Source organism: Callithrix jacchus, chromosome 9, assembly GCF_049354715.1.
Source record: "Callithrix jacchus isolate 240 chromosome 9, calJac240_pri, whole genome shotgun sequence".
Classification (NCBI taxonomy): domain Eukaryota; kingdom Metazoa; phylum Chordata; class Mammalia; order Primates; family Cebidae; genus Callithrix; species Callithrix jacchus.
The window spans coordinates 77,224,786-77,246,902 of NC_133510.1; the positions used below are offsets into that span (position 1 = coordinate 77,224,786).

The 22,117-nt window shown below is 36.2% G+C and overlaps 1 protein-coding gene and 2 long non-coding RNA genes across 5 annotated transcripts in view; 2 read left to right on the plus strand and 1 right to left on the minus strand.

The window, feature by feature from the left end:
- The window catches only part of LOC144577775 (uncharacterized), a 62,896-nt gene extending 61,254 nt beyond the window's left edge, over positions 1 to 1,642 (minus strand). The window contains exon 1 of the long non-coding RNA XR_013522348.1: positions 1,535 to 1,642. This is a non-coding gene — a long non-coding RNA (uncharacterized LOC144577775). The remainder of the gene's footprint in view (positions 1 to 1,534) is intronic.
- LOC118144269 (uncharacterized) overlaps positions 1 to 22,117 on the plus strand; it is a 123,921-nt gene that overhangs the window by 87,742 nt on the left and 14,062 nt on the right. The window lies entirely within an intron of this gene.
- ATXN7L3B (ataxin 7 like 3B) lies at positions 1,711 to 5,341 on the plus strand. Its single transcript, XM_009004226.4, has one exon. It carries the CDS (start codon positions 2,000 to 2,002, stop codon positions 2,291 to 2,293), a length of 294 nt encoding a protein of 97 aa, XP_009002474.1. The 5' UTR covers positions 1,711 to 1,999; the 3' UTR covers positions 2,294 to 5,341.

Consider the following 22,117-nt stretch of genomic DNA (forward strand, 5'->3'; position numbering starts at 1 on the left):
CAGGAGTCAATTAAACCTCTTTTCTTCACAAATTACCCAATCTCAGGTAGTTTTTAATAGTAGTGTGAAAACAGACTAATACAGTGAGATATTAAAAATGAATTCTAGGCCAGGTAAGGTGGCTCATGCCTGTGATCCTAGCATTTGGGAGTTGGAGGCGGGAGGATCACTTGAGCTCAGGAGTTCATGACCAACTGAGGCAACATAGCAAGACCTCAGTGCGAAAGAAAGAAAGAGAGAGAGAGAGAGAGAGAAAGAAAGAGAAAGAAAGAAAGAAGGAAATAAATAAATAAATAAATAAATAAATAAATAAATAAGTTTGATGTTGTGGTGCTGCACCCTTGTAGTCCCAGCTATTTGGGAGGCTGAGGTGGGAGGATTGTTTGTGCCCTGGAGATGCAGGCTTCAGTGAACTATGATGGTGCCACTGCACTCCATCCAGGGCAACATAGCAAGATCATGTGTCAAAAATAAAAATAAAAAAATGAATAAATTCTGAAATATTTAGATGTTCAGATGGTCATATACACTAGAAAATAATTATTTGTATCTGATTAAAAAGATACACATTTCTCCTTTAATCTGGAAGGAAAAGTATAGAATCAGACAGATATATATACATATTTTGTATTTTTGTTTGTTTGCTTAACAATAATTTTAAAATAAATTATAAAGATAATACAGGCTGCTCTATTTCACAGCAGTGCTGGGGACCAAAAAATGAGCAAAAAATAAAGGAAATACTACAATGATTTTTCTCATATTCAAGTTCATAACACTATGATCAAAAATAGTTGACATTTACTGAATCATTGCTTACATGTAAGGCACTGTCACAACATTTCTTAAAATATAATTTAATCTTAACCATGAAACAAGAACTAGCCTTTTTTCAATGAGGAAACACTGAACTGTTAAATGTTGGCTTCGGGATTTAAACTTAGGTAGGCTGGTTCCCGTTCTCACAAATTATGCATATAATTTTGGGAAAAGTTTTCTTTATATCCCAGTATATTTAACATATTTCAAATTTCCTCCTTTAAGACAGCATAGACACATAATTTTCTCTTCATAATTATTTTAGAGGTGTATATTATCTCTTTATATTCGCATTGCCTTAATGGTCTTATAAGAGAGACAGATACCTTAAATTTATTTGATTAATATATATGAATTATGCCTTTAGTGCTGTTTCCAGTTTTTTCACTCAAAAAAAGACCGAAAGATAAACTATACTGTAATTTGTTTCCTTGCACCATCTAGTGGATTTAAATGACAACTGCGGCATTGCTATAAACGATCATTAGTCAGTCATGTAAGTCAAATTTTCAACACATCCGAAGAACTGTTCCCAAAATAATGTTTCGAATCACACCACAACAGTGCATAAAATTACTAAATGTTTTCCTTTTTCAGAGGATATGAATTAAGCATGGGTGCTGAATTCAACTGCGAATGTTTAAATTTACAAATAAAGTAACATAAAATAGCATCCTTGCAATCTTCTAATAATCAGAGATAATGGAAGTCATACACTAAGTCAGCTTAGTTCATCCCGTTCGTTTTCATAAAGTCAATCGCTCTCAAAGCAGCAGCGCGTTAAGAAGCCCTAGTGCATTAGGGAGAAGCCCCAGGAGTCAGCGCGGAACCAGTGCGCAGGCGCACTGAGGGGCGGAAGCGGGGAGGCGGGGCTAGGCCCGACAAGGGAGCGGAAGAGGCCCAGGCGGCTGGGTGAGGCGCTGAGACGGTTTAGCTGTGAGTCCTGGGCCAGGCGCAGCTAAAAGCCCCGCAACCCGGGAGACGCCAAAACAAGCCGGAGGGCTTGGGATTCCGGAGCAGTCGCCGCTGCCGCTGCTTCTGCCGCCACGCACGCCACCGACCCGCCGCTGGAGGACTTGGCCCTGAAAGGCCTGTAGGCCTAGGCGCGGCCCGCGGAGCCAGACGTGTTGCTGCCGTGAGTAAAAGGAGCGCCCTCTCCGCAGTCGTTTACAAATTTAAAATGGAGGAAATTTCGTTGGCCAACCTGGATACTAACAAGCTAGAGGCCATCGCTCAGGAGATTTACGTAGACCTGATAGAGGATTCTTGTTTGGGATTCTGCTTTGAGGTGCACCGGGCAGTCAAGTGTGGCTACTTCTACCTGGAGTTCGCAGAGACTGGTAGCGTGAAGGATTTTGGCATTCAGCCAGTGGAAGACAAAGGAGCGTGCCGTCTCCCGCTTTGCTCCCTTCCGGGAGAACCTGGGAATGGGCCTGATCAGCAGCTGCAGCGCTCACCTCCGGAATTCCAGTAGCTGCAAAATGAGATTCTGAGAGTGGCCAGGACAATAACGTAGACTGGTCCTGTGGCTTGGTGGTGTAAGCTAAGTAGAAAAAAGTAGGAAAAAAAAAATCAGACAAAAGTTCTAATTCCCCTTGAAGATCCTAGCATTTAAAAACCCAAAGTGGATAATTTAGGAATCCTTTTTTAAAGTGTATCACCTGGAGCCAGCTCTGAAGCCCTGGGCAGGAGGAGCTGCACAGCCTGCAGGCCGTGCAGTGCCTGTTGATCTCTAAACATATCAGGATGTGCGCAAGATTCTGTAGTACCCCCAGTGCACAGGTGAGCAGTGTGTGCCCAGCATATAAAATTTTTGGTTCCTCAGCTTTTCTGTCTGCCTGATGTCAAGGACTTCCTGGACAGTTTGTACATTACAGTTCATCAGGCCATAATCAGTGGCCTGCAATGGGACTGCTCATTTGATATCTGAACCTCTGATATGGGCTTCTCTGAGACAAGTAAATGTCAGGTGCAAGATCTGGATACTAACAATTTCAATTTGGGAAATCCAAGAAAAAGAATTCTCAAGTTTGGTAGGGAAGCTCTGTAGCCCTGACTCCAGCAAGAAGAAACGGTCGAAACCACCTGTTTCCCAAAGGTCCAGCCTTTGCAATGATTTCAGCTGAGGAGAAGGCCTAGCATTTGGCTAAGCAGTGCCCTCTTCCTTGCCCTCCAAACTGGTGGCATAAGCTTGGCGCTTGGACAACTTGGTTGTCCAGTCAGGCTGAGGATTCGGCTATGATCCCCTGGGGAGGTAGAGGGGACCTCTGCAACTATGCACGATCTCTCGAACTACAAGATTCATGTCTGGATGTATTATGCTGTGGACATAAGTTTAGGAGGGTGGTCATTTCCTACTCTGGGTTACTGGTTACCTAGCCAGTCCATGGGTGTGGCCTGGTCATTAAGCCGGGTCACCAGCTGCCTCCCACCCTGGGGGCGGGACTGAGCTATAGAAGAGCATCAAGGCTGTGCTGGATGGAGGCTGTGATTTGAAAACAGCCCAGAGGGGATCTTTTTCAGCTGCCCTCAATAATGTGAATGGATTAGTGCTAGCTGAGGAGCCAAGGAGCAAAACTGGATTATCTCGTCTGACTGCAGAATATTGTTGAATGTTCCTGGTTCTTTGGTTGGGAAGTCAGAGCTCCGCTATGGTGAACATCCATACTGTCACCACCTTCTCTCTGTCCCTGTAAAGGGGCAATCCATTCCACTCGGTCCCTTTTGGATCTTCTTGACAACAAGAGCAGTCCTTTTATTGTTAGAAGTCAGAGAAAGACCTCTAGAATCTCCTGACTTCAGGGAATGGTATCGGGATAGGGGAAGATGGGAAGTAAGAGCCACATATCAAAACTACTCTCCACTTTATTCCCTGAGTGAAGGTTTGTGAAGTATAAAGGAGTGGGAGCCCCGAGGTGAGCGGGAACGGTGCTGCTTTATTTGAAATGTTTTCTTACCTCATTCTGTGCCCCAGTAGAGGGTCCAGCCTCATATGTCTGGCTTGACCCCATGTTCCTCCTGTTCCCTGCTCCACTGCCTATCTGGTGCCCCAGGTGCTGCTTGCCACTCCAGCTTTCACAATGACCAGTTTCATTTCAGCTCTTAATGCTCCTGCTTAAGCCTGCCCAATTGCTTTTTTCTTGGTCACTGTTTCTTTCTTTCTTTCTTTTTTCCCCTGTCTTTATAGAAGACTCAGAGGAGAATCTTTCTTTTGGCTCCCTTCGTTGGGATTGGAATTGAAAGAGAACTTAATTTTTTGTATTTAAAATGCAATGTCATGCCTAAGCATTTCTCCATATAGGACTGCCTTGCTAGTGTGCCCTCTTGCTGTGTTTTACTTCATAAGGAGTTGTATCTTCCCACCTCCATTTCAATACTGCCTGTTAGGACCTAAGTAGAAGAGCAGTAAAGGCTGATTGACACACAGGGGAATGGAGTTGGTCCTTATCCATTCTCTCACCCTTGCTGTGCATGTATCCTTATCCCAGAAGGTACTATATGGACTGTATAGACTGATTTAGATTGCATACTTTAGAGGGTTAAGGAAACCATAGAGATCGGGCTTTGGAACTGTCTGTTATTGCCGCCTTCTCCTAGACTTGTGCTGATCAGCCTTGGGGCCTAGTTACAGATTAGTCTTCAAGAATTGCAATAACTTTAAAAAAAAAAATCAAACCTTGTCAAGAGCTAAAATAATTTGGATATATCTTTGCCCTTGTAGACATCTAAGAGGATGAAGAAAGAGTTTAAGTGAGACTGTGGTCTACTTCCTAACAATGTCTTGGAAGTGGGATGATGGAGAAAGGCCATGGTCCAATCCCTCTACCTTCAGATAGGGGACTCAGATCTTGAAATTACTGTTTTCTTTCTGGCCTTTTCTCCTGGTTAGAGGAGGAAATGGGAAGTAGTTTGGAGTAATGGTTTATTCACATTACCCCCTTTTTGTTTTTTGTTTTGTTTTTTGTTTCTGGCCCCTCTACCAATAGGGTAATAGCCCCCTGCCCTGCATGGGTATAAAGTGGGCTTGGTCCAACAGGTGCCCAGAGGGTACAGACTTATTTCTGGGGAGAGAATGCTCCCTACCATGTAGTTGACAGTGGTTAGGAACTCTCCTTTTCCCTACCTACCTACCTTTTTAACAGCAGAATTCCTGTTTTCCCCTTCTCGATTAAGTGTATTGATCACCCTGCAATCAATATTATGTATCTGAGTGTGTGTGTGTGTTAGGGGGAAAGGGGTTCTTTAAAATTTCTGTGGTTTGTGGCTTTTTCTTCCATACGTTAGTTCCCACCATCGCATGCCCAGGGACCACTGCCTGGCATTATCGCATGCTGGGATCATTGGGGGAGGGTAGTGAAGCTCACCACTGTCCTTTGTTTTGGAGATTCTTATTTTTGCATAAGTAGTCCATCCTATACAGATAGCTGACTAACTGTATTTCCCTTTCCTCTATGGCTGCTGGTGTAAATAAGCTGCATCTCCCCATTGGTAAACAGTAATAAACAAAATTTTAAAAAATGGCTATTTGGACTCTGTATATTCTTCTTTTAAAATTGTATGTTTTCAGGCATTGACATAAGAGAAATGTTGAATTGCTATTGAGCCTTAATACTTTGACCCTAATGGGAGTTTTATCAGAATAGAGAAACTATTCAGCCTTGTTTCTCAATCTAGACCTGCAAATTTAACTGTCTGTAGCATCCAGTGAAAGCCAAACCGTATACAACCATCCCTTTTCCATATGAGGTAAGAAAGTGGTAAAATAAATCCAGTCCTGTCACTAAAAGCGCACTGTGAAAGATAGTTCCATTTGAATTGAACTCAGTGTATTTTAGTATATACATATTACCGTCATTTTAAGCTAATATTCTTGCTCTCAAAAGGCAAATGATTCACAGCAGAAAATGATTCTGCCTTTCTAAAGATAATTTTTTTCTCAATATTTAAAAAGAAAATTACCTCAGCACTTTAGGTCTTTCATTTCATTTTTAATAGTAATTCTGAGGTTTTTCATCCCATTCCTAACTCAGAGTTTGACCACTTCCCCCAGAAACTACTTAGTGTGTCCTGATCAGTCTTTAACTAAGTGTTCTAATTTATTAAAGTTTCATATTGTAAATAATATTTAGATTAATAAAGATTACAGAAATGGATCTGGAGAAGAACCTCTGACTCCACAGGTTACCTCAGGGAAGCGTATAGATGTGTAACATGATATTGAGTCTTAACTTAAAAATTTGACGTATAAAACCCATGATGCAACCAACCATAACGAGAAATTCTTCAAATGAAATTTCATCAAGATTAACTATTTTGCCTTTAAGATTTCTGCTACTTTTATTAAAATTCACTGTAGGGATCTACTATCAAATAGCTTTGATGTGCATCTGCAACAAACATTTTTGGTTCCTATTTTGTAGGTTTAGAGTTTAATTAATATATTTAGTGCTAAGCTAGTTAGTTTCCTGAAAAGATAATTCCAAGAACTCTGCTTTACCGAACACTTGACACTGGGACTTTGAAGGTTATTTCTTATGTTTTCTAACTGGTATGATCTTTATATTAGAGGGAAAAAAAACCACACTGCATACCTTTTTAACTACCCCTGTTTAGCTTGCTAGAGTTAGCATTTCAACTATAGCATGTAGCATCAGGTCAAGAACCTGATAAATGATTGCTTGATGTTGACAAAGTTAAAGACATAATGAAGTGTACTGAAGTAACTAAAAATCCAGAAAGAATCCTTTATTTGCACACATTGATAATTAGTAACATTGCCTTCTCTTAAGACCTATCCGAAGTGTTGTAAAGTTTTTCTTATAATTTTTAAAAAGGGTTTCTGAAGAAACCGTATGTGCTAAAACACAACAGTTAAATATCTTTTCATGCTGGTGTTTAATCACGGTTAACGAATTGCCAGTTTTCAAGTCAGCCAGAGATCCAGATTTTAGAAGCTTTACTCTGCTGTGAAGGATTATGAGCTCTCTGATTTTCATTTATGTTCCAAAAGATGCCCATAATATTGCTTTGGAGGGCAATATTAGAAGTGATGTTCCTATTCAAAAAGGTTTTGGGGATAAACCTTAAACTCTTGGGGGTTTTTTTGTTTGTATTTGTTATTTCCATTTTTGAAAACATTTCAATCATATATTCCTTGAGACTCCTTGGAAATAAGTGACCTAAAAAGGAAATATTAAATTGATTTTAGAGATGAAAAAAATATCTTCAGCCGCAGTGACTTGCCCATAGTTCAAAAAGCAAAAATTTGCAAGTGATGGAAGCAAAAATAGAATACTGGTGGTGTGACTCCTAAGTCAGTGGTTTTTATTGAAGCAATGGAATAATAAACAACTAATTAAAAACAAAACAGAATGAAAAATCCATGATACTTATGAACAACCTTAGGGCAATGAATTCGAAAACAAAAAAAGGGAAGTCTATTTTAAAATAGAACTCAAAAGTAACTTAAGGAACTGTTAATTTTTTAAGTAAATCTATACGTCTCTAACTTTTTAAAGAAACTCCGATCTGTACCCCAATACACACTTAAAAACCACACAATTAGAATTTTATAGACTGTATAGCAAATGAAAAACATAGCAAAAAATATCAAGATATTTTTTTAAATGAAGATGTTAGCAAACCAACTCCTTTAAAATAACAAAAGTAAACATCAAGTCAGGTTAATCACGGGATGGCAAGATTTCAACTCAAAATCATCACACTACCATTAGAGAAAATCCACGTGAAAATTTGGGTACTGAAAAATAGTTTGAAAAAATTCAATACCAACGTTTGCATAAAAAATAAAGACTAACAATATAGAAGCAAAAACTCAAGAACTTCTACACACTGCAAAAGGATATGTACCAAAAATCTACACCAGTTACTATGCTTAATATTGAATACTTGGAAGTACTCCCTTTAAAATCAGGAATAGAAGAAACAAAATTCTTAATTTTCTAAGATGATATTTACGTGAATAATTTTATAGAATCTAGAAGCAATTGTTCTCAGATGACATCTACATCTACATGGATAATGTTATAGAATCTACAAACATACCATTGAAAGTAGTAAGGAAATTTGGTGAAGTTGCTGGTTATAAGATCAGTATCTAAAATCAGAATACCAACATTTAAAAAGTGTTATTAAATTTAGAATGCAGTTCAATAAGTTATAATGATCCTATGAAATAATAGCACAAGAAAGGTGTAAGATTTTATGGTGAAAATAAAATTTTCTAGTATGTTGGGAAAATTCCAAGTAAATGGAGAGAGGATGTTCATGCATAGAAAATGCAATCAATATCATTGCTCCAAATATGTGAATTAAAGCAATCTGGATTACAATGCAAGTAGATGTGCCCATGGACTTGATAAGTTAATTTTAAGATTTATATGAACACCAGATGCTAGAATAGAGAAGATCTTTCTGACAAATGTATATTGTAGTTTGGGTGTAGAAACAATGGATTAGAATAGTGTTTAGAATTAGAGGGAAACACACAAATTACATGTTTATATCTTCTTGCTGTGTGATTAAATTTGTATTAATAATCAATGGAATATAAACCAATATTTTGTTCCAGAATAGGTTATCCATAAATAAATAATAAAACTGCTCCAGACATAAAGTTAATTTCTATATTGATTAAATATTTAATGTGTAAAAGTAAAATGTCAAATCTTTCTGGAAAAAATATAGGAGGATGTTTATAATTGTGTGTAAGGGGAAAATTTCTTTAAAGTACGAAACAAAAGATTGATGTATTGAATCATAATAAAAATAGAACTTTCTGTTTATTAATTCATACTAGAAACAAACCAGTAACCTGATATGCTAGTTGTTTAGTTCTTATAACTGATAAATGATTATTTAAAAAATAGTTATACAGTTGCCAAATATACAACGTAAAAGAACAACTCATTGTTACAAGAAGAAATACACATGGCAAAAAAAATTTTAAAGTTAACTTAGGTTCAGAGAAATGCAAACTAAAAACAAAATACTAATTTACCTTACTCAGGATGATTACTTTTTTTAAAATGGTGATGATATCAACTCTGAAAGGCATATGGAGCAATTAAAACACTTATAAATTTTTTTAAATGGTGATGATAATGACTCTGAAAGGCATGTGGAGCAATTAAAACACTTATAAACTGCTAGTGGGCTATAAATTTGTTAAAAAAAAGTTTTTAAAAGCTATTTAGAAATATCTACTGTAGTTGAAGACAAAGGTAACCAATACCCCAATATTTCCACCTGTTAACAGCATTTTATGTAATAGGAATAAAATTGAAAGCAATACACCTACTTGAAATATAGTCACTATGCAGAGGTGAGAATAAACCAGAGCTGTACAAATAAAATTTTTAGTAAAATATATATTCTTATACTTTGCTGCCTTTCATTTAATATTTAACAGTAGGCAAACTGATGCTATATACTGTTTAAAAAATTGTGTATATGTAATAAAAACTATGCCAAAAATATTGGATCAGACTTCCATTTTCATGTTTATGGTGGTGTAGCTAGAAGACTAACTGATAGGGGACATCAAGTAGTAACACTTGAATTGCAATTGAATGTAATTAGGAGACGGTAGATCATTGAAATAGTGACACTAACAACATTCTAGAGACCCAAGATATACAGCCAGAGGAACTCAGTCAATGAGAAAATTGGTCATAATGAAAAAGAATGCTGTTTCAGAGGAAACAAAGCTGTCAATAAACGACATTAGGTGGTATGTCAGATAATTTGAGATACGAGATACAGAACTTGCAAAGGGTAAGCACTAGCCAGGCACGGTGGCTCACGCCTGTAATCCCAGCACTTTGGGAGGCCGAGGCGGGCGGATCACTTGATGTCAGGAGTTCAAGACCAGCCTGGCCAACATACAAAATAAAACATAAAAATACAAAAATTAACCAGGTATGGTGGTTCGTGCCTGTAATCCCAGCTACTCCAGAGCTGAGGCAGGAGAATTGCTTGAACCAGGAGATGGAGGTTGCAGTGAACTAGGATCGCACCACTGCGCTCCAACCTGGGCGACAGAGTAAGACTCTGTCTCAATAATAATAATAATAATAGAAGTATGCTGGACAGAATTCTAGATTCCTGTATCTGGTTATTCAACCAAATAGTGATCTAAACACTTCTGTGAAAGGATTTTGCAGATGTAATTAAAGTCCCAAGTTAGTTGACCTTAAGATATGGAGATTATGTAGGTGGCCTTCACCCAATCACATGAGCACATCAAAATCAGAGTTTTCTTCATCTAATAGTGGAAGTAGACTAAGAGATTTGAAGTGTGGGAAAGATTCAATGCACCATTGCTTGCTTTGAAGATGGACTGAGCCACATGAGGGGAATGTGGGTGCCTCCAGGAGCGGAGAGTGGCCTCTGACTGACAGATAGCAAAGAAATAGGGACCTCAGACCTAAGGCAATAATAGGTTGCAGATTGAATTTTGAAAAAAAAAAACCCTGACCGAACTTGGAAGCAAATTCTTCACCAGAGCATCCAGATAAGAGCCCAAATTAGCTAACACTTCATTATCAGCCTTGTAAGATCTTTAACATAAAACTCAGCCTAGCAGACTGTGACTTTAGAACTAGAGAACTGTGAGAATAAAGGTTAAGAAGCTAAGTTTGTGATATGTTATTATACAGCAATAAAAACCTAATGTAGTCATAAACTAATCCAGATTTAGGAGTATGACAATTTACTGAGGCACAGAAAAGATGCTTTATCTGTATTTTGATTTACATAGAGGAAGGCAAGCACAGTTCAAACTATTTTTTTTTCTGTTTTTTCGTTTTGATTTGTTTTTTGTTTTTTTGAGACAGAGTTAGCTCTGTCACCCAGGCTGGAGTGAAGTAGCATGATCCTGACTCACTGCAGCCTCCATCTCACAGGTTCAAGTGATTCTCCTGCCTCAGCCTCACCAGCTGGGATTACAGGCACATGCCACCACACCCACCTAATTTTTGTATTCTTGGTAGAGATGGGGTTTCACCATGTTGGCCAGGCTGATCCCAAACTTCTGCCTGACCTCAAGTGATCTGCCCGCCTGGACCTCCCAAAGTGCTGGGATTACAGTCATGAGCCACTGTGCCTGGCCAGTTCAAACTATTCTTGATAAATTTTATACAAATAAAATATATTTATTCTCAATGTTTCTAATGTGTAAAATCACAGTGTAGGTAAATACTGTTTTTACTATTATTTCCCCATGCATTCATCACATTTATCATGTTTATTAATAAAGTTTTTAATATTGCCACAATATTATTTTTGTTACAATATTGTCACCAAATGATCTTAATTATTCCCATTTATTATAAACATTACTTTGCACTATTTTAGTTCACATGGTCATTTTTATAGTCCCTCACATTGCAAAGCTAGGGCTGACTATATATCACTGTCATTTGTTTTCTTAAATATTTTGAGATATTAATACTGTATCTCTTCTGTTGAATTAATTCTAATTTAAAAAAATAGTAGTCAAATAAACATTACATTCCAGGGATAACTTGGGAGCTTTAGCTTAAAACGCAAAACATATGCGTCCCCCAGATAGCACTGATAGAAGAAGAAAAATAAGGAAAGCAGTTGGTAGCAAAAGGAAAGACAAATATAGGCTAAATGAAATCGGGCATATTTAACTAAAAATCAGAAAGAGGAGAAAGGTAATACAATGCATTAATGAAAAATGTAAGTGAATTACGTGAAAGAGAAAAAATACAAAGTATAAGAAGAAGGAAAACGTTCATGGGCATTGTACTCAAATATATGCATTCTAATCCTCATCTTTTCATTTATTACCAGAGTGAATTTGGAAAGGTAAATTTTTGTTAATGAACTTCAACTTTCTATTTATAATAATGGAGTTAGCAATGTGCTTCACAGTGTTATGTGGCCTACTGCATGTGAGTTTAATCTAGTTTGGGTAATGAGTGGTGATCGAATAAGGCTTTCTTGAGAAGATATTTAAACTGAGAAGTGAAGGATGAGTTGCCTAGGCAATATTTGTCAGAATAGACAGAGAGTGAATTGGTGGTGGGTTGAAAGGGGAGGATGGAGGTGAGGAAAAGGATTTCAAGCTAGTATGTTAAAAATAACCACTTAATTTGAAAATTTAAAGCTCTGGAAAAATGATTACACCTCTTAAAATTTTGAGATTTTAAAACTCAGTTTTTAACATAAACTCATATATCTTCTCCATCACTATCAGGAAGTTTCAGGATGCTGTTTAATTGTCAATAGATGGTGATATTTATGATTGGCCTAAACCCCTTACTAGGATCTTGTCAGGTAAATAGATAGGTCGTAATTAGGAATATAATTCCACAGGGACCTAAAAAGGCAATCTTTCATTAATATAATAACCTCATATATATATTATTATATATGTAATATATTATATAATTATCTATTATGTATATAATTATAAATTATAAATATATATAATTATAAATATATATTATATATTATATAATAATATATATTATAGTCATTATATATATATTATTAATATGATAACCTTATACCTGCCAGGTTAACCTTAATTTGCAAGATGAAGTGCTCTCTTAAAGACACAGTGACCTCTCCACTTTTAATATGTTTTTGTTTCCTAAATTTACTCTTCTTCCACTGCATTTTCCTCAGATTCCCAGCTCTTTCCATTTTCAGACACACACCTATACACACACATGCATGCACAACACAGACATGCACACACAAACAAGATATAACTTTAGATCAAATCCTGAGATACTTTCAGCTTAGAGTGAGGTTAGCTAATCTGCTTTTGCTCTTGCTGTTGTATGATTATTACAATTAAGGATTGACTTGCACACCAGCCACTTTTGCAGTTTGAAGGTGGATTAGTGTTACCCTGTTACTTAAGTGCTTCTCTTACAGCTAAACTTGCTTTTTGAATTTAAACTGCTTTTGTTATTTCTACATGATATTGGATTCACAATAATTCAAAAATTGATTTAGATTTTGTTTAATAGATAGGACATAACAAGCTTAGTTTTGATTTTACAACAAACTGTGACTTCAGTCAGATAACTTCATCTCTTTGGACCAAGATTGCTTATTGATAACAGATAAGCTTGAATAAAACAATGTCTTAATTCCATTCAACATTCTATTATTCTGTGAGCTAAAAAGTCTGACAATCAACATCAAAACCATTATATGCCCAAGATTAGCTTACCATCTAAATACACAGACTTTATTATAGTTAAATTATAGGTTCCATCACACCAGTCTATAATTCTGTTTTATATATTGTTCTAGGACTTTGCTTTAGATCTCCTATCACTTCTTTGATTAGAAATATATCTTTATAAACCATGATGTTATCTTTGTTTCAGATTTATGTATCCAAGGGCAAGCTGTATATCTCCAATTATAGGTATCACAAGAAACTCCCACCTCATTTTATGCAAAATTGAAGGCTGGGGAGCCTGTGCCCCAGAGAATTTTATTCATTCTAAGTGTTGAGAACTGCTGTTCTAGAGTGAAAGCAAAAAAATAACTTTATGTTAATCCTATCGGTTTCCAGTAGCACATTCCTAGGATGTTAGAGACCTAGGAGAATTTGTTTTCGTTTCTGGCTGAATTTCTGTACATGTAAACTGTTTGAATTTAAAATGTATTACAAAATTAATAGAACATGTTATTTATTGACTTACTGATTTATTGATAAATATGTAAATTAATAGCTAGAGAAAAGCTACTTCATCTTTGTTTATTGCCCAATCAGTGCATGAGGATTTCATACTATTAAGGAAGTATTGATTCCTATTTGGTCCAGGAATCATTGCTTCCTCTTCTTTATTGAAAATGTAGTATTGCCAGTTAATTTCATATCTTCCACTGCAAGAAAAAGGTAGCAATGCTATTTTTACTCAAAATGACATTGCTCTTTGGAATCTTGTTCATATTGAAATAATATAAATGTCTTGCCTCTGCAGTTCCCTAATACTGTTGATTTAATGCTTATTACATTATCCACGATGTGGAATCATCTACAAAGAACTATGAATATTCTATTCCAATGCCTCTCTCAAAGTCTGTTAATATGTTTTGTTGATTATGATCAACAATGTAAGTTTTACCCATGAAATATAGGGAATTTTGTGCAATATTTAATTTATGGATATATTTAAATTACCAAAGGAAATTCATATAGTATAAATGTAGAAAAACACATCTTTCAGTAGCATTGGACAAGTTCTCAATCCCTTCAGGCCATAGTCACTAAATTCCTAGAGTGTGATATTTTTCAGTATTCTCCATATCTTACCTCCTACTCTAACCCATGAGTAGGTAGTTTGCAGAGGTGAGGGGGACTCGGTAGAGAGAGAGCAGCAGTCTTGTTCATATAAGGAGTATCCATCCCATGTACTCTATGGCTGAAGATCATGCCAAGAGAACATAAGACCACCACATAAATTGGAGGCATACGAGAACAACTATTGGAAGGGCCATTAGGATTATAGAGTTATAGCCTTAAAAGCCCCTGGAGAAGCTGTATGCAACCATCCCTGGAGAACTGCCTGAAATGCTGTACATGGAAGGAGTTAGGGGTAAGCAGCAAGTTTGCCATCAAGAGTAGTAACAGTGGGTGCCACAGGGTAAAAGACTACTGCTGCTACCTGAGCCGTGTCCTGGTGTTAAAGAAAAGAGACAGCGCTATAATAGGAACAGATGCCAAGGTGGATGAGCACCAATACATAGCCCTCATATGCTTGGATTGAGTCCAAGTGTTGACACTGGACCAATGGTGCTAGAGCCCTGAACTTGCCTTGCCCATGAGTGAGTGTCACACCAAATCAGTATGACAGTACCTTTCTGACGACCTAATTTTACATAATTCAAATAAAACAAAAATTCTACTCTGGATAGCTGGAACTGGGGCCAGGGCACAAGTACCAAGCTCCTTAAGGCATATTGAATATAGAAGTTTCTGAAGGTTAACTTTATGTGTAAACTTCACTGGGCAAAAGGATGTTCAGATAGTAGTACAACATTACTTCCGGAGTGTGTATGAGGGTGTGTCCTTATGAGATTAGCATTTGAATCAGAAGACGGAGTAAAGAATAAAGAAGATCCACCCTTGCCAGTGTTGACAGGCATCATGCTATCCTTTGAGTATCCAAATAGAAAGAAGGGAGAATGGTGAATTTTGTCTTGAGGTAAGATTCCTGCCCTCAGATGACCTGACATCAGATATCAGTGTTGCTGGTTCTTGGGCCTTTGGACTCTGAGATTTACAATGGTTTCCTGATTCTCAGGCCTTTAGCCATCAGTTTCCAGCCAGAAGTTATACCATGATATATAGGGAATTTTGTGCAATATTTAATGTATGGATATATTTAAATTACCAAAGGAAATTCATATAGGAAATCCATCAACTCCCTTGATTCTCGGATCTTCTGTCTTGGAGTGAATTATATCATCAGCTTTCCTGGCATTCTAGCTTGCAGAGAGCATATTGTGGAACTTTGTTGTTTCCATTGAGCAAATTTCCATAATAAATCTCTTGCATATCTGTAAGTATCCTATTAGTTCTTTTTCTCTGGAAAACCCTGACTAATGCAAGGGTCAAAGATAATCCTTCAAGGATCTGGTCCAGGATGGTACTGCCAACCTGGCCACTCCCAGGTACTGGAGGAGGCTTAGAAAATTTTGAAGAAAGCACCCTGATTTATCAGGAATACCGTCAGATGTGGGCCAAGAATAAGGACCCACTTTTCCAGACTAAGCATGGTCCTGAACCACCACCATATAAAAGTTATGTTTTTCTGGTTGTAACTCCCAAATATTTACTTCATTCTCTTTCCATTCAACCATAGCTCTTCTATCATAAGCTGTATACTGTTCACTTTAGGCAAAATAAATATATGTGGCTTTTTATTTGTTTGTTTGTTTTTAATTCTCTAAACTTCATGACTTTGCTCATTCTGCCTTGACTTACTTTCTGTCCCTTAGCTTAGCTAACTCTTAAACATTTTTTTAAGCTTCAGTAAATGTAGAATAATCTTGGAAACTTTGTTAAAACTTTATGTGCTTGGGTTTATTCTGGACTTCCATTTCTATTCTATGAGCCTGTATTTCTATCCTTATGACAGAAAAACAGTTTTTTGATTACTGTAGCTTTACAGTAGGATTTGAAATCAGGAAGTGAAAGTCCTTCTACATTGATTTTCTATTTCAATAATGTTTTGGCTATTTGGAGCCTCTTACACTTCCATATCAATTTGAAGATATGTTTTTCTATTACAGCAAAAAAGGCCATTGGAATTTACAGGAGTTATATTGAACCTTTATCTCACTATATGGGGAAAGAATAGTTTCTTCCACAAATGGTGCTGCTGCAATTGGATAACCACATACAATCACCCCATATGCAAAAATTGCCTCAAAATGAATCAACAGCCTACATATAAGAACTAAAATGATCTAACTCTTAAAAGAAAGCATACAGGTAAATCAGCACAACCTCAAATTAGCAATAGATTCTTAGGTTTGGCACCAAAAGTATAAGCAACTAAACAGAAAATAGATAAATTTGACTTAAATAAAATTTAAAATATATCAAAAGACATTATTAAAGATGTGAAAAGACAACATAGAGAATGGGAGAAAAATACTTGCAAATCTTATATCTGATAAGGTTTACTATCCAGAATATATTAAAGAACTCTTTCAACTCAAAGACAGAAAGATGAACAACCAAGTTAAGACATGGAAAAAGGACTTAAACAGTCATTTATCTGAAGAAGGTATAAAAAAGACCAAAAGGCAAAGGAAAAAAAAATGTTCAACTTCATTGGTCATTAAAGAAATGCAAATCCAAACCACAGTGAGAATCCACTTCATACTCAGTAGGATACCTTTAATAACACACAAACAAACAAACTGGAAAATGAATTTTGATGAGCTTGTAAATAAGTAGGATGCATGGTACACTGTTAATGGGAATGTAATATGATACAGGCACTGTGGAAAATACTTCGTGGTTCCTTAAACAGTTAAACATGAAATTACCATATGACCCAGCAATTCCACTGTTAGGTGTATATATCCAAGAGAAATAAAAGTATATGCCTATTCAGAAACTTGCACACAAATATTCATAGCAGCATTGTTCATAATAGCCAAAAGGTGAAAACAATCCAAATGTTCATCAAGATAGATGAATGGATAAACTGTGATATGTATACAATGAAATATTAATTAGCCATAAAAACCAAAAAAGTGCTGACAGTGCTACAGTTTAAATGAACCATGAAAACATTATTCTACATGAAAGAAATGAGACAGAAAAGGCTTCATATTATGTGATCCTTTTTATGTGATGTATCCAGAATAGGTGAATCTACAGAGACAGAAAGCAGTTGAGGTTACTAGGGAATAGAAAGTGGGGAAAATGGAGAGTGATTACTTATGATGAAAATGTTAGCGGTTGCACAACATTGTGAATACAGCAAATGCCAGTATATTGAGTACTTTGAAATGATTAAGTGTATGCTTTGTGAATTTCACCTCAATACAACAAAAAAAGGGTACAATCACATATTACCTATACCAGAAAACATACCTAGAAAGCAGCCTGTATTAGTTGTTTCTACTCATGGCTTCTGTAATATTACTTACTTAACAAAATATAACACCTTGTAAAATTGTGTTGTAATTTAATGTGTCAACTTACATATATATTACATACTAGATTATAAATCCTTGAGGGCAGAGACCATATCTTACTCTGAAAGTTACCTGGTGCCTCACAAATAGTAAGTATTCAATGTTTGGTTTACTTTGATGGTATTCAGGCTACTAACCTAAGATATGTTTTTAAAACAGTTTGTCTATGTCGTTTTAGAAACCTAATAGTTGGTCAAATATTTCACTTGAATTCTATTGACTGTCTTGTAAAATGCCCTGAGTCTGTCTTTTATTGGTTAGTATGGTCTTTTATTACTTGAATGCCTGTTAGTCTCTGATTATACACATTTAAAAAAAAACACATGTAGCTTATATTTGCCAAATGTTGCTTTATAATCTTGAATGATGTGCCTTTACATATTTATATGCTGCACTACATAAGTTTGTTATGCTATAATGCAGAGCTTTTTTTGATGAATTATCAACAGTTAAATCCCACTTCCAATAATGAGTCTGAAACCTCAAGATCCATGTGTTCATTATGATAGAAACACAATTTCAGTCACATTGTGAAGTATAGGAATTTTTCTTGACTTACAATGGGGTGTTGTCCCAACAAACCCATCATAAGTTGAAAACATACTACGTAGAAAATGTTTTCAGGCTGGGAGCGGTGGCTCACGCCTATACTCCCAGCACTTTGGGAGGCCGAGGCAGGTGGATCACGAGGTCAAGAGATCGACACCATCCTGGTCAACATGGTGAAACACCGTCTCTACTAAAAATAAAATAAAATAAGTAGCTGGGCATGGTGGCCTGTGCCTGTAGTTCCAGCTACTCGGGAGGCTGAGGCAGGAGAATTGCTTGAACCCAGTAGGCGGAGGTTGCGGTGAGCCGAGATCACACCATTGCACTCAAACCTGGGTAACAAGAGCGAAACTCTGTCTCAAAAAAAAAAAATAAGAAAAGAAAGAAAAAATGTTTTCAATACACCTAAATTACTGAACATCATCACTTAGCTGAGCCTACATTAACAGAGTTAAGTGGGGCAAAATCATCCGACAAAAAGCCCATTTTATAAGAAAGCATTAAATGTCTCAGGTAATTTATTGAATTCTCGACTGAAACTGAAAAACAGATGGGTTGTATGGGAACTCAAAGTACCATTTCTACTGAATGCATATTGCTCTCACACCAATTGCATTGATGAAAAATCATAAGTTGAACCATCATAAGTCAGTGAATATCTGGACTTACAGAAAAATTGAAAATTAACTTTTTGATTAATACATAGTGAAGGCAGATGGAAAAATATTATAACCATTACAAGTATGTGATGTCATTTTTAATATTTTTTCCAAAGGCAACACTCAAATTGGTATCCTACACAAGAACTATTTTTTTAAATTAGTTTCAATTATTCAGCTCTCTTAAGTTTGTCTTTTATGTTCTATCTTCTGGTCACCAATTACTAAATCTTAATACTTTCCTCAGTGAATTGCATGCATATTTAGTTCTTTTTCTCTCCTGGTATCAGCCTGTGCCAGCCATACCTAGATTACCAATATCTGCTTATAATTCATCTTAATAATACCATCACCCATTTCTCAAATCAGAAACTACTACTATTTTCTAAAATATAAAGTCAAGATACTTTAAACTCACATAAAAAGTTTTTCACAATCACATTCCACATCATCTATACAAGTTTTTACAACTTCATCATTCATTATTTTCTCCAAAACTTTATTCTCAAATGCTCCTCTCTTGGCAAAATAATGTCTGTTGACTTCTAGGACATTCTCGCACCCTCCTTAATGTCTCATTTACCTGGCAAGTCACCTAATTCTTGGTGACTTGAAATATAAAGTTGTACCTTTTAATGACTAAACCTGAGTTCCTCCACTTTCTCAACTCTAGTGTCTATATGTCCAGACTCCATGTCAGTTACTCACAAATCAGTCACGGTGATTTTCATCATGACTCAAAACTCTTCAGTATTCAATATTGTACAATTTTAAATTCTGATGATATGATTTTATTCTTCCACATCAAATTCTTATTATATTCTCTTATTCTTCCACATCTCTTATCTTTTTTCTTTTTCTTTTTTGAGACGGAGTTTCGCTCTTGTTACCCAGGCTGGAGTGCAATGGCGCGATCTCGGCTCACCGCAACCTCCGCCTCCTGGGTTCAGGCAATTCTCTTGCCTCAGCCTCCTGAGTAGCTGGGATTACAGGCACGCACCACCGTGCCCAGCTAATTTTTTGTATTTTTAGTAGAGATGGGGTTTCACCATGTTGACTAGGATGGTCTCGATCTCTTAACCTCGTGATCCACCCGCCTCGGCCTCCCAATGCTGGGATTACAGGCTTGAGCCACCACGCCCGGCCTTTTTTCCACATCTCTAGTACAATTTTAGTCTTATTCAGGCAAATGGTCACATGGAAGTTTCAGCTTACAAGTTATTGGAAATATGAAAGTATCGTCTCAATTTTTGGACAATAGGGTCTATCAAGCACACTGAGACCAAGGTCATAGTATAAACAAGCTATAGTTTATAAGATGGTTAGGTATAATAGTGGATGTGCGGAATAAACTTTCAGATAAAATTTGTTCTATCATCTATCATCTATATGGCAAGGCCAGCCTTCATTAAACCAGCCAACTAAATTACATTTATCAATTGCCATAAAGTCTGATCTTATGTTTCATTTCAAATAAACATGTTAAAACACATTTTGATAAATACTATGAAAAACACAAAGAAAAGAGAAATTATTAAACCCCTCTAGTATGCTTTAAACATTTCCCTTAAGAATAAATGATGTGGATATCATATAATTAATTGTTATATTTTCTACTGAGTTGTGAAAATGGAATAATGGATTCCTCACTACCTAATTTTTCATAATTCAATGTAATATGTAGCTAATATAATAGAAAGCATGATAATCTTTTGGAACATTCATATAATTTATTCTGTTTGTTAAGTGGCATAGCAATTTCCGTATCACAGCTAATTGTTTGAATTTGGAGTAGTTATGGAACAAAAAGTACTCTATCAAATATAAATATATTAATAAAGCTTTATTAGACAAGGGCACTTGTCACCTTCTTCACTGTAGCCTGTCAACAGACAATGTTAATATATTCTTTGTGTTAGCATACGATGGCACTATTTTATTTTTCAATAATATGTTGAGATTATTTTGAATAAAGTAAAAAAAGACTAAAAAGCACATTTTTATGGTTTTGCAATTGGTAAATCACTTATGATCAACTTGAACATGAATATTTTTCACCACTTCTTAAATATACTTTCAGAACTGGTGATAGGTTTTGTGTAAAATGAAAGACATTTTCACAGCCTTAATAAAAAGAGAGATTTTATTGTTTAAAAAACATGAAAATCATTATGATGGCATGAGGTGCTGAAATAGTATTTTATTATTTTATAGTTAGTTCCATATGTATTTATTTAGCATTCTATGGATATATTTATGCATATGTACATCATTTTATTTTTGCCAGTTGTTAAGGATAGAACAAATGAAATTTAAATACATGAAAAGTACTTTCTTACTCTGCATTAATGTTGAAGAAAAACTAGAGGAATAAAAGTGAAAAAGAAAATATATTAGCTGAAATTACATGAAAAAGACAGTTTTATTTTTCTTGGGAAAATAAGTGGTTATAAGTCAATTTCAATTCAACATAAAATTTCTGACACATTCTTCCTATTCCTATGACTCTGTATTAGTTCATTTTACACTGCTATAAAAAATACCTGAGAATGAGTAATTTATAAAAGACAGAGGTTTAATTAACTTACAGTTAGTCATGGCTGGGGGAGAATCAGGAAACTTACAATCATAGCAGAAGGTGAAGGATGAGCAAGTACTTTCTTCATAAGGTGGCAGCACAGAGAGAAAGTGTGTAGGGAAACTTGCACTTTAATACCATCAGATCTTGTGAGAGCTCCGTCAATATCACAAGAACAGCATGGGGGAGATTGTTACCATGATCTAATCACCTCCCATCAGGTTCTTCCCTCAACACATGACAGTTACAATTAGAGATGAGATCTGAGAGGAGACAGAGAGTCAAATTATGTCATTCCACCTCACATTGCAAAACCAATTATGCCTTCCCAACAATCCCCCAAAGTCTTAACTCATTCCTAAGGTATTAACTAATGCTTAAGCAATAACTTAAAAGTCCAAATCCAAAGTCTCATCTGAGACAAGGCAAGTCCCTTCCACCTATGAGTCTGTAAAATCAGAAACAATTAGTTACTTTCAAGATTGAATGGGGGATACAGGCATTAGGTAAATGCTTGCATCCCACATGGGAGATGTTGGCCAAAACAAAGGGTCCAGAGGCCCCATGCAAGTCCTTAACCCATTAAACCTTAAAAATCCAAAATGAAAATATTTTGATTCCATGTCTCACTTCCATGGCATGCTGATAATATAGGGGTGGGCGCCCATGGCCTTGGGCAGCTCCTTTCTGTGGCCATGCAGTGTACAGTTCCTACAATGGTTTTCATGGGCTGGCATTGAATGCCTGTGGCTTTTCCAGGTGCATAGTGCAAGCT